Source organism: Bombina bombina, chromosome 4 (genome assembly GCF_027579735.1).
Source record: "Bombina bombina isolate aBomBom1 chromosome 4, aBomBom1.pri, whole genome shotgun sequence".
Lineage (NCBI taxonomy): Eukaryota > Metazoa > Chordata > Amphibia > Anura > Bombinatoridae > Bombina > Bombina bombina.
The window spans coordinates 684,131,874-684,147,303 of NC_069502.1; the positions used below are offsets into that span (position 1 = coordinate 684,131,874).

Consider the following 15,430-nt stretch of genomic DNA (forward strand, 5'->3'; position numbering starts at 1 on the left):
ACAAACACTCACACACAAAGATACACACACCCAAAATTACTAATGCTCTCACACAATAACACACACTCACATATATACTCACACACATAGAAAGACACTGACAAAAACAACCACACACACTCTCACACACAAAGACACTTACACACACGCAGAGACACACAAAGACACTCAGACACACACATGCAAGAGAGAAATAACTGTAGGCATGTGACTCAGCTTCAAACCTGAACACAAAAATGGAAACCCGACCTGTCCGGGTCATTCCCAGACAGGTGGCAACATAGTGGCTCTGAAATTTAGACATTATTCACCCGCCACTGAATTTGTTTGTTTGCTAGTTGTTTCTCAGTCATAAATTATTTTATAGCTAGAATCTTAATATTAAGTTACCTGTTTGTATGAGAATTGCAGTGCATAAACCAGCTTCTATTATTGTCGACATACATGGCCCAGGCTTTGTCATCTTTCCCCAGCATCATGTCCTTCACCACATTAATTCTAGCAACACCAAAAGCTGGATCAGGATGGTTGTCATAACGGTCCACTTGTATCTCCCAGTAATGAACGCCCTTGGAGAATGCAGCTGTGCCCAGTACCACTCTATCATCATAACTGCTACAAGTTGCTGTCATGTTATCATTGGACAACACAATGTCTCGATGCGCAGAGTTGGCGTCAAACGTAAAAAAAGCCACTGTAAGGGGAAACATGATCTATATAATAAGGCTGCTAAACAGTTTAATGGAGTACAAATACATTTTAAAATATATTTTTTTAACGTATTAACGTTGTTGTCCTGAATAAAAAAAGCAAAGCCATTTTTGTTTTCAGGCTGATGGAGGTATGTCCCTGTCGGCCAGTAAAGCTGTGGGAGTGGTCCTTATTAGCCAGTGAGTTTATCCCTAGGTATCAGTTATTAGTTGTTTCATTTTAAAACTTTTAATAAAAAAAAAAAAAAGTTAAATTATTCCTCTTTCATGTGCACGCAAAAACATTTATAGTTTAATGTTCTATTAGCTTTGGAAAGTAATTATCTATTAATCTATCTTTCTGTCTATATCTGTCTTAATAGAGTATTTCACAAGAAATGTAAGAGAACTTCAGACATACCCAGAAAACTCCCCTGTCCCACTTTCTGAAGCCGTGTCTTATTTTACAAGATAGGAAATACAAAGAGCAATTTAAGTTGTAAAAGACACACAGAAATATACAAAGTATGATCCTAATATGTTAAAGTAGCACGAAAACTTTCAAAACATAATCAGAATTTGTAAAATCACTGCTGAATCTAAATCTAAATGTATTATAATATAAAATAGAAAGTTCAAAGCATAAATGTAATAATGCTGAAAGGACCCAATATGAAGTGTAAAATAATATAAAATAGAATGCACAAAGTGTAATTATAACAAAACTATTATATCATGCAGCAATATATTGTATTGGGCTTGTCTCTCCTTCAGTTACAGAAATGAGAGAGATCTCACAGCGCAAGAGGGTTCCACCCTTTTTTCTTGAGCATTTAGTGAGTTAAGCCTCTGTGAAGCCTATCTATCTATCTATCTATCTATCTATCAACAGCTATATGCTTTATGGTAAAATAGTTCTGCACAGGACATAATTTACTTATTAAGTAAAGATGTCATTAAAAAGGACAAATGGTATCAGGTGCTAAATTAGAAACTGAGTCAAACAGTGGGACCATTGCTGTGGCTTACATGAGGCTAGAGTGTTTGCAAAGAGAAACAGGTGTGAGTGAAAGGAGAATACTAGCTCTAATTAAGTGAATAGGTTACTAGTGCTAGTGGGAAATCTTCCTGAATTCTTCCCGCACCCACATTTTAATTCATATTTATTTTTCTCAAAGCCAGAAACCATGGACACATGGAAGAGTCATGCACACAAATTGACAACCAGTGATCATTGATTTGTAAAAAAATAACAAATCAAATATTTGTTGACAATATGAAAGTAAGAAAGCATGATGCCAAATCCAAGTGCTCTAGGCCCAGTTTAAATCAATTAACTTATTTTGCTGGTAGCTAATTCTCTGCCAACAGATTATAAAAATAGACAAGTTAGATATTTTTCCTTTTTCACAAGAAAATAAATTCTGTTTGTGTGACTTATTTTTTTGTAAAGGGGGGGGGGGGCAGAAATCTTACTAAAATGGTTCCCTATATGGGCTCTATCATGTGCCTAAAAGCAATATAAAAATTCCAAATAAATATTTGTGACGTGAAAACAGAATCAGATGAAAAACTGGGTAGTATTATGAAACTTTTGCTTACTGACCACAGAGCAGCATCACAAACCCCTTACAAACCACTTACCATCAGATGTCTGTAGTACAACAGTTTTGCTGTATGGTCCTAGTCCAGTAGAATTAAAAGCCTTAACTCTTGCATTGTAAGTGCTGTTAAAGTGAAGTCCATCAATGGTGCACAAGGTTTCTTTGCCAACGTAAACTTCCTAAAAATACAAAATATTGTACACGATAAAAAATGCTATACTGAAGAATTTTGTTTGTTTAAAAAGGACATCAAAGTCAAAATGATATTGTCAATAAAAAGGCAGCAGCGCAAAGTATATTTATTATTGATTTTGATGGCTTTTCCTGTCATTTACATTAGCAAATTGTGCTTGTCCAATAATCCCCTCCCTCATCCATTGAGAGGCTGGAGTGTATTTGTTCTGAATATATACAGTCTATCCAGCTTTCTATCATTAGTATTCTACTGTATTTCAGGCAAGTTCACCATTAAAGTGAAGTAGGCATTCTAGTGTAAAGTGCAGTGTAACCCACCTAAAACAGTATGATTCTTGTAACTTAATTGATAATGCACCTGATTTGTAAGACTGAGATTATCAGTCCCATTGAGCAACTTTATGATTTTAATAAGCTTTACAAGTTTGCAAATGGCTTAAACTTTATAAAATCTATGAACATTAAACATGTCAAAAAAATCTTAAAGTCAAAGTTACTTATTAGGAAATGAGTTTGTATGATTAGTTACATACACAAAAGTTAGGAAATTAACCTCTTAAGGACATATGACGGAATTTTTCCGTCATAAAACAATTGAGCAAACTGAAAGCTGTGTCCTCAAAGGGTTAAAAATCCCATGTTTTGTTCTAGTGGTCATAAAAACGTGCTTGTTTTTCTTCTTGTCATAATTATATTGCATATTTTTTATTGATATTTAAAACTTCAAGAGGCAGAATGTTTATTGTAAGATGAAAGTCAGAGACAATCTTGTCGTAAGTGTTTTTAATTACATTGGGTGTTCAAAAGTTGAGGTGTTATTTAGCTAGGGTGTATAATAGTCAATAGTGTATATTGGCTGATTTAGGCTCCTGATATGACTTTAATATCGGAGTGGTCACATTCCAAACAATAACACTATTTTATAATTAGAAAATATCAGATAAGTCACCCATATGATGCACGGACAACAACAATGCTCCATAACTTGTCTGCCTGCTCTGAAGCGGCGGACAGAAAACAACCCAAATCCAATAGGATCGGGTTGATTGACACCCCCAGCTAGCGGCCAATTGGCCGTGAATCTGCAGGGGGCGGTATTGCACAAGCAGTTCTGGTGAACTGCTTCTGCAGAGATAAATGTCAACAGCGTATGCTGTCGACAATTATAGATGTGCAGCGGATATGATACGCTACATTGTATCATGTCTGCTCGCACTTTGATAAATATGCCCCATAGATTTAAACAGCCTAAGACAATTGATAAATGGCAGAACTAGTCTTTTCAGCATGTTTGCGGTATTCCAAGATGATTGTGTATGTGTGTGTATATGTTGTGAGTATGTGACTGTTTATGTATATCTATGTGTGTGTATGTAGATTTGTGTCTGTTTGTATATGTGTATTTGTGTGTGAGTGAATGTGTGTGTATGTATGAGTGAGTGTTTGTGTGTATTTATGAGTGAATGTGTGCGTGTGTATCTATGAGTATGTGAGTGTGTATGTATATCTATGTGGGTGTATTTATATTTGTGTCTGTGTGCATATGAGAGTGTTTGTGTGTATGTATGAGTGAGTGAATTTGTGCGTGTGTATGTATTAGTTCGTGTGTGTGCTTGTGTATGAGAAAGTAACTCTATTCCATATTTTGCTTAATTTGAGGTTGGTACATAGATTTTGTACATACAGAGAGACGTGCACTCACAGGAACGAACAACTGGCTCAATACCATTGTTAGCCTGTTCTATGGCGATTTACCATCTGGGTGCAGCTTTTTAGCCCAGTAATGCTTTTCACAGAGAAGAACTTTCCTGTAGTATATCAGTCTGACTCTGATCCCGCCTATTACGGTCAGTCCAGTGCTGAAATACCCTTCAATTCCTCTCTGAACAAGGAACACAGCAACCCCAGATGATCGTTTCGGCCTTCATTGGGCCTCGTCAGTGAGGTGTAGCCATATTCATCTAAGCACACTGAGCAAGGAGTCCACATCTGGTTGCCCCTTTTTCCAATAGGGGGACTAAATACATACAGAGAGAAGTGTACTCACAGGAACAAACAACTGGCTCAATACCATTGCTAGCCTGTTCTATAGCAATTTACCACCTGGGTGCAGCTTTTTAGTTCAGTAATGCTTTTCACAGAGTAGAACTTTCCTGTAGTATATCAGTCTGATTCCGCCTATTATGGTCAGTCCAGCGCCGAAATACCAGGCAATTCCTCTCTGAACAAGGAACACAGCAACCCCAGACGATCGTTTCGACCTTCATTGGGCCTCATCAGTGAAGTCTCCCATGGGTGATATGGGAAACCAGACGTGGACTTCTTGCCCAGTGTGCTTAGAGGAATGTGGCTGCACCTCACTGACGAGGTCCATAGGAGGCCGAAACGATCGTCTGGGGTTGTCATGTTCCTTGTTCAGAGGAGAATTGCCTGGTATTTCGGGGATGGACTGACCTTACTTGGCGGGATCAGACTGATATACTTCAGGAAAGTTTTCTTCTGTGAAAAGCACACTGGTCTAAAAGAGGCTGCTTCCGGGTGGTAAATCACCATAGAACTAGCTGATGAGCTGTTGCTTGTTCCTGGTAGAGTGCTTCTCTCTTTGTATGCAAATGAATATGACCCTGGGGAAGTCTCCCTATGGGTGATGGGGGAAACCAGATGTGAACTGCGTGCCCAGTGTGCTTAGAGGAATGTGGCTGCACCTCACTGACGAGGCACATAGGAGGCCGAAACGATCGTCTGGGGTTGTCATGTTCCTTATTCAGAGGAGAATTGCCTGGTATTTCAGGGCTGGACTGACCTTACTTGGCGGGATCAGACTGATATACTTCAGGAAAGTTTTCTTCGGTGAAAAGCACACTGGTCTAAAAGAGGCTGCTTCCGGGTGGTAAATCACCATAGAACTAGCTGATGAGCTGTTGTTCATTCCTGGTAGAGAGCTTCTCTCTTTGTATGCAAATTAATATGACCCTGAGGAAGTCTCCCTATGGGTGATGGGGAAACCAGACGTGGACTCCTTGCCCAGTGTGCTTAGAGGAATGTGGCTGCACCTCACTGACGAGGTCCATAGGCCGATCGTCTAGGGTTGTCATGTTCCTTGTTCAGAGGAGAATTGCCTGGTATTTTGGGGCTGGACTGACCTTACTTGGCAGGATCAGACTGATATACTTCAGGAAAGTTTTCTTCTGTGAAAAGCACACTGGTCTAAAAGAGGCTGCTTCCGGGTGGTAAATCGCCATAGAATTAGCTGATGAGCTGTTGTTCGTTCCTGGTAGAGCACTTCTCTCTTTGTATGCACATAGATTTTGTACCTCTTCAAATCTGCACACACATTTTAGTCACTTGGCCAAAAATTGCATAGGTCAATTTTGTTTGCACACCTTACTTGAAAAAATATAAAAGGAACATTGCGTGCAGAGTGCACAGTGAGTGGGCATTGGTTATCATCACACAATAGGGGAGAAGAATACATGGAAGGTTCATGGAGTTGGTCAATAAGTCTTACCATTAGTGATTAGAAATGGCAAGCAAAAGTTGAATTTAGGTATTTTCTCTAATAATCCCTTGTGGTATATTGATGCATAAAACAAAACTGTATACCAGTCTGACAAGGGGTTGTTTTTGGACTATATTACAAAAATGAGGGTTGTGAAAAAAGAGTTCTCAGGTGAAAAAAGTCTAAGAAATTCTGTTTGAAACATATATAGAATTTTGTGTTTGAAATATGCATCTGGTCAAACTCTTGAGCAAATACTTTTATACTAGTAATGATAACAGTAGCATTACAGGTCATTTACCTAGAAATAGAGGTGAGTGTGAGTTAGCAAATGGTTTAACACCTTAAAAAAATATTCTACACCTGTAAATGTGGTACATCAGAAGGGGAAGTGATGTATGAGTGAATGTGTGTGTATGTATTAATGAGTGTTGGTGTGTATTTATGAGTGAATTTGTGCGTGTGTATCTATGAGTATGTGAGTGTGTATGTATATCTATGTGAGTGTATGTATATTTGTGTCTGTGTGTATATGTGTATGTATGAGTGAGTGTGTGTGTGTATGAGTGAGTGTTTGTGTGTATGTATGAGTGAGTGAATGTGTGCGTGTGTATGTATGAGTTTGTGTGTGTGCTTGTGTATGAGAAAGTAACTTTATTCCATATTTTGCTTAATTTGAGGTTGGCACCTAGATTTTGTACCTCTTCAAATCTGTGCACACATTTTAGTCACTTGGCCAAAAATTGCATAGGTCAATTTTTTTACACACCTTACTTGAAAAAAATATAAAGGGAACATTGTGTGCAGAGTGCACAGTGAGTGGGCATTGGTTATCATCACACAATAGGGGAGAAGAATACATGGAAGGTTCATGGAGTTGGACAATAAGTCTTGCCATTAGTGATTAGAAATGGCAAGCAAAAGTTGAATTTAGGTATTTTCTCTAATAATCCCCTGTGGTATATTGATGCATAAAACAAAACTGTATACCCATCTGACAAGGGGTTGTTTTTGGACTATAATACAAAAATGAGGGTTGTGAAAAAAGAGTTCCCAGCTGAAAAAAGTCTAAGAAATTCTGTTTGAAACATATATAGAATTTTGTGTTTAAAATATGCATCTAGTCAAACTCTGGAGCAAATACTTTATACTAGTAATGATAACAGTAAAATTACAGGTAATTTACCTAGAAATCTGGTGACTGTGGAGGCCATTGGAGTACAGTGAACCTATTGTCATGTTCAAGAAACCAGTTTGAGATTATTTGAGCATTGTGGCATGGTGCATTATCCTGCTGGAAGTAGCTATCAGAAGATGGGTACACTGTAGTCATACATGGTCAGCAATAATACTCTGGTAGGCCCTGGCATTTAAACAATGCTCAATTGGTACTAAGGGGTCCAAAGTGTGCTAAGAAAATATCCCCCATACCATTACACCACCACCATCAGCCTGAACCGTTGATAAAAGGCAGGATGGCTCCATGCTTTCATGTTGTTTACGCCAAATTCTGACCCTACCATCTGAATGTCGCAGCTGAAATCGAGACTCATCAGACCAAGCAACGTTTTTCCAATCTTCTATAGTTCAAGTTTGGTGAGCCTGCGTGAATTGTAGCCTTAGTTTCCTGTTCTTAGCTGACAGGAGTGGCACCCGGTGTGGTCTTCTGCTGCTGTAGCCTATCTGCTTCCAGGTTTGACATGTTGTGCATTCAGAGATGGTATTCTGCATACCTTGGTTTTAACGAGTGATTATTTGAATTACTGTTGCCTTTCTATCATCTCGAACCAGTCCATTCCATTCTCCTCTGACCTCTGACATCAACAAGGCATTTTCATCCACACAACTGCCGCTTACTGGATATTTTCTCTTTTTTGGACCATTCTCTGTAAACCCTAGAGATGGTTGTGTGCGTAAAAATCCCAGCAGATCAGCAGTTTTTTAAATGCTCAGACCAGCCGCCTGGCACCAACAACCATGCCACGTTCAAAGTCACTTAAATCCCCTTTCTTCCCCATTCTGACTCTCGGTTTCAACTTCAGCAAGTCGTCTTCACCACGTCTAGATGCCTAAATGCATTGAGTTGCTGCCATGTGATTGGCTGATTAGCAATTTGTGTTACCAAACAATTGAACAGGTATACCTCATAAAGTGGCCAGTGAGTGTATATGTACTATATATATATATATATATATATATATATATATATATACTATATATACACACACATACACATATATACAGTATATGTGAGTATAAGTATTTCATATTGTATTGCTCAATTTGAAAACACTGTGTAAATATATACACACACACACATATATATAAGCTATGATTACGCCTTGAGTGGCGAAACATGTCAGCAGCAGCAACCGTTTTCAAATATGCTCTGTGAATTTCTGATGATCATGTACAACATGAATTTTAACATGCAATAAATCAAGTTTGGAATTGGAGAAGCCGTCTGCATTTGTTTTTTCTTCCTATATATATATATATATATATATATATATATATATATATATATATATATATATATATACATATACATATACATACATACACAGTATATTGCTCTGTTACCTTGTATATTCTTCACTCTTTATGTGAGCTAAAATGTGGGCTACATGTCCTAACAGCCTCTCCTACCTCTCTAGTTCCTCTCTACTCTTCTTATGCTATTCTCTGAAGCCAATAGAGAGATGGCTGGGAGGGGGGTTAACTAATGGCTTCATAGAATAGCTAGTGGTATTACAGAGACTGATGCTGCTCTTAGGGCTAGATTTATTAAAGATGAGGTGTACAGGGGCGCGTATACGCGCCCCTGTATGCCTCAGCTCGCCTGTGGCGGGGCAAAATTACCCGCAGGTATTCGCCATTGCACACGAGCGCAATTTTGTGCTCGGGTGCAATCCCGCCCCTGCCCGCGCACAGCCAATCATGCGCGGGCAGGAGCTGCCAATCTCCTCGGTCTGACTAGACCGAGGAGATTGGATGTCGCCACCTTAGAGGTGGCGAAGATGTTAGGGAAGCGGCGGTCTGGTGACCGCTGCTTGATAAATGACGGCGAGCAAGTTCTTGTGAGAGCTTGCAGCCATAGGGCTTTAATAAATCTAGCCCTTAGTGTATCTAACCCAGTAATATAATATTATTAAATTGTCTTATCATATTTTACACATTTTATTAAAACCTTTTGATATTAACCTAATTAGCTAAATCAAATCTCACACCACAAAGCATTTCCTTTATTTAGCAAAACTGTATGATCCTTAGGGATTCTTTTTTTCAATGTCCTTCCAAAAAATGATGCAAATTTGTAAATCCCTGTCATATTTTATGATCAGGATTAGTGACTGTTGTTCAGCCCACATTACAGAGAAAAAGATGTATTTGTGTCTTACAAAATGCCTGTGCTCCTAGGGATAGCAATATGAAAGGGCTAATTGGATTTTCATATATTTTCTTTTTTCGTTTTAACTAAAATCAAAGAGTTGCAAAGTCCCAATTGTGCTTAATCACCTTTTTAACAAAAATCTAAGACAAGCTAGAGAATATCTTTATTAACTACTGTAAGCCCCTATATGAACATTAATATATAAAAAAAAAACTTATTTAACAAGACTAGAGACAGAAAATTACAGAATAATGGCTGATTCTCTAAAGATTTGAGTCTGGCAAGATTCTATAAATGCCTCATCAGGGATTGTTTTAAATGCCTTGGTACCTGTATATCTCATTAAAGGGAGTTCACCAATCTGATTAACTAGAAACACAAGAGTTTACAATAAATTGCTCAGTAAACTAAACTGATGATTTCTCTCCACACTGAAGAGATTTTGAGAATCAGGCTCTAAAAATGCATGCAAACATTTCTATTATAAACTGGAATCACAAATTCAATAAAAATACATAGAACAATGGGGCCGATGTATTAAAGTGCGGGCGGACAAGATCCGCTGTAGCCGCTAGCAGGGGGTGTCGATCATTCCGATCGTATGATTGCTGTCCGCCGCCTGAGAGGTGGTGGACGAGTTAAGGACCGCTGCTTTTTAACTCCTGATTCCGGCGAGCCTGAAGGCTCGTGCGGAATAAGCAGCATTGACTACTTGATAAATCAGCCCCATTCTTTCATTTACTGTTGATTCACTAAGATTTGGAAAGCCACCTAATAGTTACGTGTATTTCATACACAGTGGCGAGTAAGCTAAATTCCTCATGTAATAGAATTGTATGTGGTACGGGGTCAAATTAATGTCGGAAATTGCTAAAGCACTAAGCCAATGGTGTGCTAAGCCGAGGGTGTATAGCATAAATACAAATTCAGTTTAAGATGAAACACTTGGCTGCCACATGTTAAATTATTTGTTTGTTTTTTTTTTGTTTGTTTTGTTTTTTTAAATATAATTTTTATTGGTTTTCATAACAGTGATAACATATTGAGTTGGACAGGTTAACATATCATATATTCAAACATTTAGTGAACTTGTCTTTTCCATGTAAAAGGAGAGGTAACAAGGCTTTGTTACCTTGGTATCTACTGTGTGTTCGGAACAACGTCTCTGGATAGTCCAAAATTTTAAATTTTACATTCCAACAAGTATCTTCGGAATTATAGACATGTATCATTACGTTCAAAACTCTATTGTCACAGAGGTGTAATAAACCGTAACAAAATAATAAACCATAACAAACTTAACAACACTTACTTATCAGAAAAGTAGAAAACATTGCAAGATCAGTTTTGTCTAGTCTGTGAGTATTTATGTTGGTAATTATATTACAGACCCCAAGAGTGAGATAGCATGGGGAGGGGTCTCAGTCACAGTGGAATTATCTAGTTTTAATATAACAGCGCTTCTGTCTAATTCTGGTATGGGTGGGTTCATTTTCCGCCCTTTCTATATTTATCTATTTGGGTATGGATTCCCAGTAGAGTTTCATATCTAGGAACATCGCTAGTTGGTGTCTTTTAAAATAACCATATTGTTCCAGGGGAAGGGTCTCGGAGATTCTCGAGATCCACTGTGTTTTGGTGGGGATGTGTGTTGATTTCCAATTTAAAGCTATGAGCGACCTAGCACTATTTAGGCAGATTTGTATTAAGTTTTGTCGGATTCTGCATCTACATTTGGAGGGGTGACTCAGTAACGCTATTGTAGGTGTTAATATAAAATCTAACCCTCCAATTTCACGTATCAGTTGCTCTACTAATTTCCAGAATGGAGTTATCTTGGGGCAACTCCACCATACATGTGCCATAGTGCCCGTTTCTCCACATCCCCTCCAGCATAGTGGAGAGGAGGCGGGATAGATTCTGTGGAGTCTATGAGGTGTTAGATACCATAGCGTTAACATTTTAAAATTAATTTCTATTATTCTCGTAGATGTTGAGGATTTAGAGGTGTTTTTAAATATTGTCTTCCAGTCCTCCTCGTCTATTCTAACGTCTAGGTCCTGTTGCCAATGCGATGTAAATGTTGGCAGACGAACCTGTGTGACACTGTCTAGTATTGTTTTGGCGATAGATAGGGTTCCCTTGACAGGTGTAGTCGTGAGACACAGGCATTCAAAGTTGGTGGGGAGTCTAATTAGGTCTTTACGGTAGTGTATATTGTGTAGAAAGTTGGAGAGCTGGTTATATTTTAACCATGATGCGAAGGCACCATTCATTATATTGGTCAGATTTTGTTTAGATTTAAGTGTTTGATTATCTAATAGATTAAAGATTGGTATTGAGTCTGGCAGGTCCCAAGTGACTTTGGTATGTTGAAAAGGTACGTAACCTCCTGTAAGTTCCATGAAATTGGTGTGAGTGGGGAATGTGGGGAAGAGAGTTGTGGGTATTTTTGAACTAGTAGATCCCAGGACTCGAATATGTGTTTGTAGAAGGTAGAAGTGTGACATATTATGGGTCTGAGGCCTTTGCTAATCCAACATATGGAGCCTGGTGTTAAATTATTTGTTTATGATCTTAAAGTATAACGGCTCTGCAGTTTCCCGTATGATATTATAATAGGCAAACACTATTGAATGTATTAAAAAAGTGGTTGAGCCACACATGTTCTGTGAGATGCAACTTAATATGGTGAGTATTGAGACTTTGGGCTTCATTTACTAATGACCAGACTGAAAAGGACAGACATTTCCGCCCCTGTCCAACCGGCATGGTGGCTCGCTGGCAGCATTTACCATTGCACAAGCCACTGCTTGTGCAATGCCACCCCCCGATGGTGTGCAGCCAATCACATGCAAGCAGGGGCTGCTACTTTAGGGCTGGCATAGCAGGTTAAGAAACAGCAGTCTGATGGTCCTCCAAAGCTGTATTTACAGCTTCTTAAATGAAGCCCTTTGTGGAAAATTGTATCTCTCAGAGGCTGCAAGAGTTAGCATGATAGCACTGTTAAAATGTCTCTAAATGAAGCAATTACAAAACAATGTTTTTACTGTGGTTTAAACTGTATTGTCTTATAGTTCCCTATACATTAGTTCAGAAGTGGACTAACAACCCATGAGGTCTAAGGACAAAAAAAAAAATCAAGGGCTTCCTTCACAAAGCCCCTAGTCCTGTGGTTCCTTTTAGTACTGGCAGGAAAATTCAAAGATGGCCACCACCAGTAAACATAACCAATGAGAATGCAGACAATTGCAACCCATCCGCTTTGACATCTGACACTGACCATGTTTAGTTACATTTAACCACCAATCAGCAAGCGCTACCCAGGTGCTGAACCAAAAAAAGGCTGGCTCCTAAGCTTACATTCCTGCTTTTCAAATAAAGATACAAAGAGAACAAAGAAAAATTGATAATAGAGAAAATTAGAAAGTTGCTTAAAATTGCATGCTCTATCTATATTATGAAATAAAAACATTTGGGTTTTATATACCTTTAATTCAGATTTCTGGTTCTCTAGCATTAGAGGCAATACAAAGCCTAAAATCCTAGGGCAAGGTGTAGAGAGCACTATTATCAAAAATAGCATTTCAAACACTTTGGGCAAGATTACAAATCATGTGGTAAATGAGTTGCGAAAACACTGCACACGTTAGGGCTTTTTTTGCATTTGAGGTTGCACAGGTATTACAAGTTGACAAACGATATTGTTGCCAAAAGATAATATCAAATAGGATGTAACAAGCGATTGTGTCACAATGTATAATAAAAGTGCTGAGTGCAAAAAAGAGAGAGTTGTTACCAAAGATTTGTATCTATAGTAAATGTAACAGGTGAATGTTTCACAGTGTATAATAAAATGTCTATAATAAAAAGTGCTGAGTGCAAGGTCTTACAGGGAGTGCAGAATTATTAGGCAAATGAGTATTTTGACCACATCATCCTCTTTATGCATGTTGTCTTACTCCAAGCTGTATAGGCTCGAAAGCCTACTACCAATTAAGCATATTAGGTGATGTGCATCTCTGTAATGAGAAGGGGTGTGGTCTAATGACATCAACACCCTATATCAGGTGTGCATAATTATTAGGCAACTTCCTTTCCTTTGGCAAAATGGGTCAAAAGAAGGACTTGACAGGCTCAGAAAAGTCAAAAATAGTGAGATATCTTGCAGAACGATGCAGCACTCTTAAAATTGCAAAGCTTCTGAAGCGTGATCATCGAACAATCAAGCGTTTCATTCAAAATAGTCAACAGGGTCGCAAGAAGCGTGTGGAAAAACCAAGGCGCAAAATAACTGCCCATGAACTGAGAAAAGTCAAGCGTGCAGCTGCCAAGATGCCACTTGCCACCAGTTTGGCCATATTTCAGAGCTGCAACATCACTGGAGTGCCCAAAAGCACAAGGTGTGCAATACTCAGAGACATGGCCAAGGTAAGAAAGGCTGAAAGACGACCACCACTGCACAAGACACACAAGCTGAAACGTCAAGACTGGGCCAAGAAATATCTCAAGACTGATTTTTCTAAGGTTTTATGGACTGATGAAATGAGAGTGAGTCTTGATGGGCCAGATGGATGGGCCTGTGGCTGGATTGGTAAAGGGCAGAGAGCTCCAGTCCGACTCAGACGCCAGCAAGGTGGAGGTGGAGTACTGGTTTGGGCTGGTATCATCAAAAATGAGCTTGTGGGGCCTTTTTGGGTTGAGGATGGAGTCAAGCTCAACTCCCAGTCCTACTGCCAGTTTCTGGAAGACACCTTCTTCAAGCAGTGGTACAGGAAGAAGTCTGCATCCTTCAAGAAAAACATGATTTTCATGCAGGACAATGCTCCATCACACGCGTCCAAGTACTCCACAGCATGGCTGGCAAGAAAGGGTATAAAAGAAGAAAATCTAATGACATGGCCTCCTTGTTCACCTGTTCTGAACCCCATTGAGAACCTGTGGTCCATCATCAAATGTGAGATTTACAAGGAGGGAAAACAGTAAACCTCTCTGAACAGTGTCTGGGAGGCTGTGGTTGCTGCTGCACGCAATGTTGATGGTGAACAGATCAAAACACTGACAGAATCCATGGATGGCAGGCTTTTGAGTGTCCTTGCAAAGAAAGGTGGCTATATTGGTCACTGATTTGTTTTTGTTTTGTTTTTGAATGTCAGAAATGTATATTTGTGAATGTTGAGATGTTATATTGGTTTCACTGGTAAAAATAAATAATTGAAATGGGTATATATTTGTTTTTTGTTAAGTTGCCTAATAATTATGCACAGTAATAGTCACCTGCACACGCAGATATCCCCCTAACATAGCTATAACTAAAAACAAACTAAAAACTACTTCCAAAACTATTCAGCTTTGATATTAATGAGTTTTTTGGGTTCATTGAGAACATGGTTGTTGTTCAATAATAAAATTAATCCTCAAAAATACAACTTGCCTAATAATTCTGCACTCCCTGTATATGTTATAACGATATTGCTGCCAAAAGATAATATCCAATAGAATGTAACAAGCGATTGTGTCACAATGTATAATAAAAGTGCTGAGTGTAAAAAAAGAGAGTTGTTACCAAAGAATTGTATCTATTGTAAATGTAACAAGTGAATGTTTCACAGTGTATAATAATATGTGTATAATAAAAAGTGCTGAGTGCAAGGTCTTATGTTAAAACATAAAATTAAGAATGATATATCCAATGTAAATGAATTTCAATGAATTTATATAAACAGTTGATATTAAAATACAATTAATACACTCATAGGGTGCCGGCACCTAATTACAATAAATTTATACGATATAAAACGTGAAAATGATGAGTTAAAAATACATACAATAAAAACAAGGGTGATGTTAAAAGCAAACTGGTACTTGATTAAGACCAATATGACAAATGTCATCCAGGTAAAAGTATGTCAATGTCTATATGGTAACTAGCAAGGATAGCCCCGGGTGAACAGTTGATCCTTCAATTCAGTATTTATGTTTGTGTTTATAATCTTGATAAAGGCCTACAGGGCTGAAACGCGTAGAGTTGCTAATTTCTACCTAACTC

The 15,430-nt window shown here is 38.4% G+C and overlaps 1 protein-coding gene across 11 annotated transcripts in view; it reads right to left on the bottom strand.

Moving 5' to 3' along the window:
* TRIM67 (tripartite motif containing 67) overlaps positions 1-15,430 on the bottom strand; it is a 162,235-nt gene that overhangs the window by 9,656 nt on the left and 137,149 nt on the right. For 4 of the 11 annotated variants that reach the window (XM_053710834.1, XM_053710832.1, XM_053710831.1 and 1 more), the window contains 2 exons: positions 2,334-2,472; positions 391-694 (listed from right to left, as the gene is read on the bottom strand). In XM_053710834.1, the coding sequence (XP_053566809.1) occupies positions 391-694; positions 2,334-2,472 (443 nt within the window). Of the gene's footprint in view, positions 1-390; positions 695-2,315; positions 2,473-15,430 lie in introns of all 11 variants that reach the window. The other 7 variants (XM_053710838.1, XM_053710837.1, XM_053710835.1 and 4 more) reach the window with 4 other exon arrangements.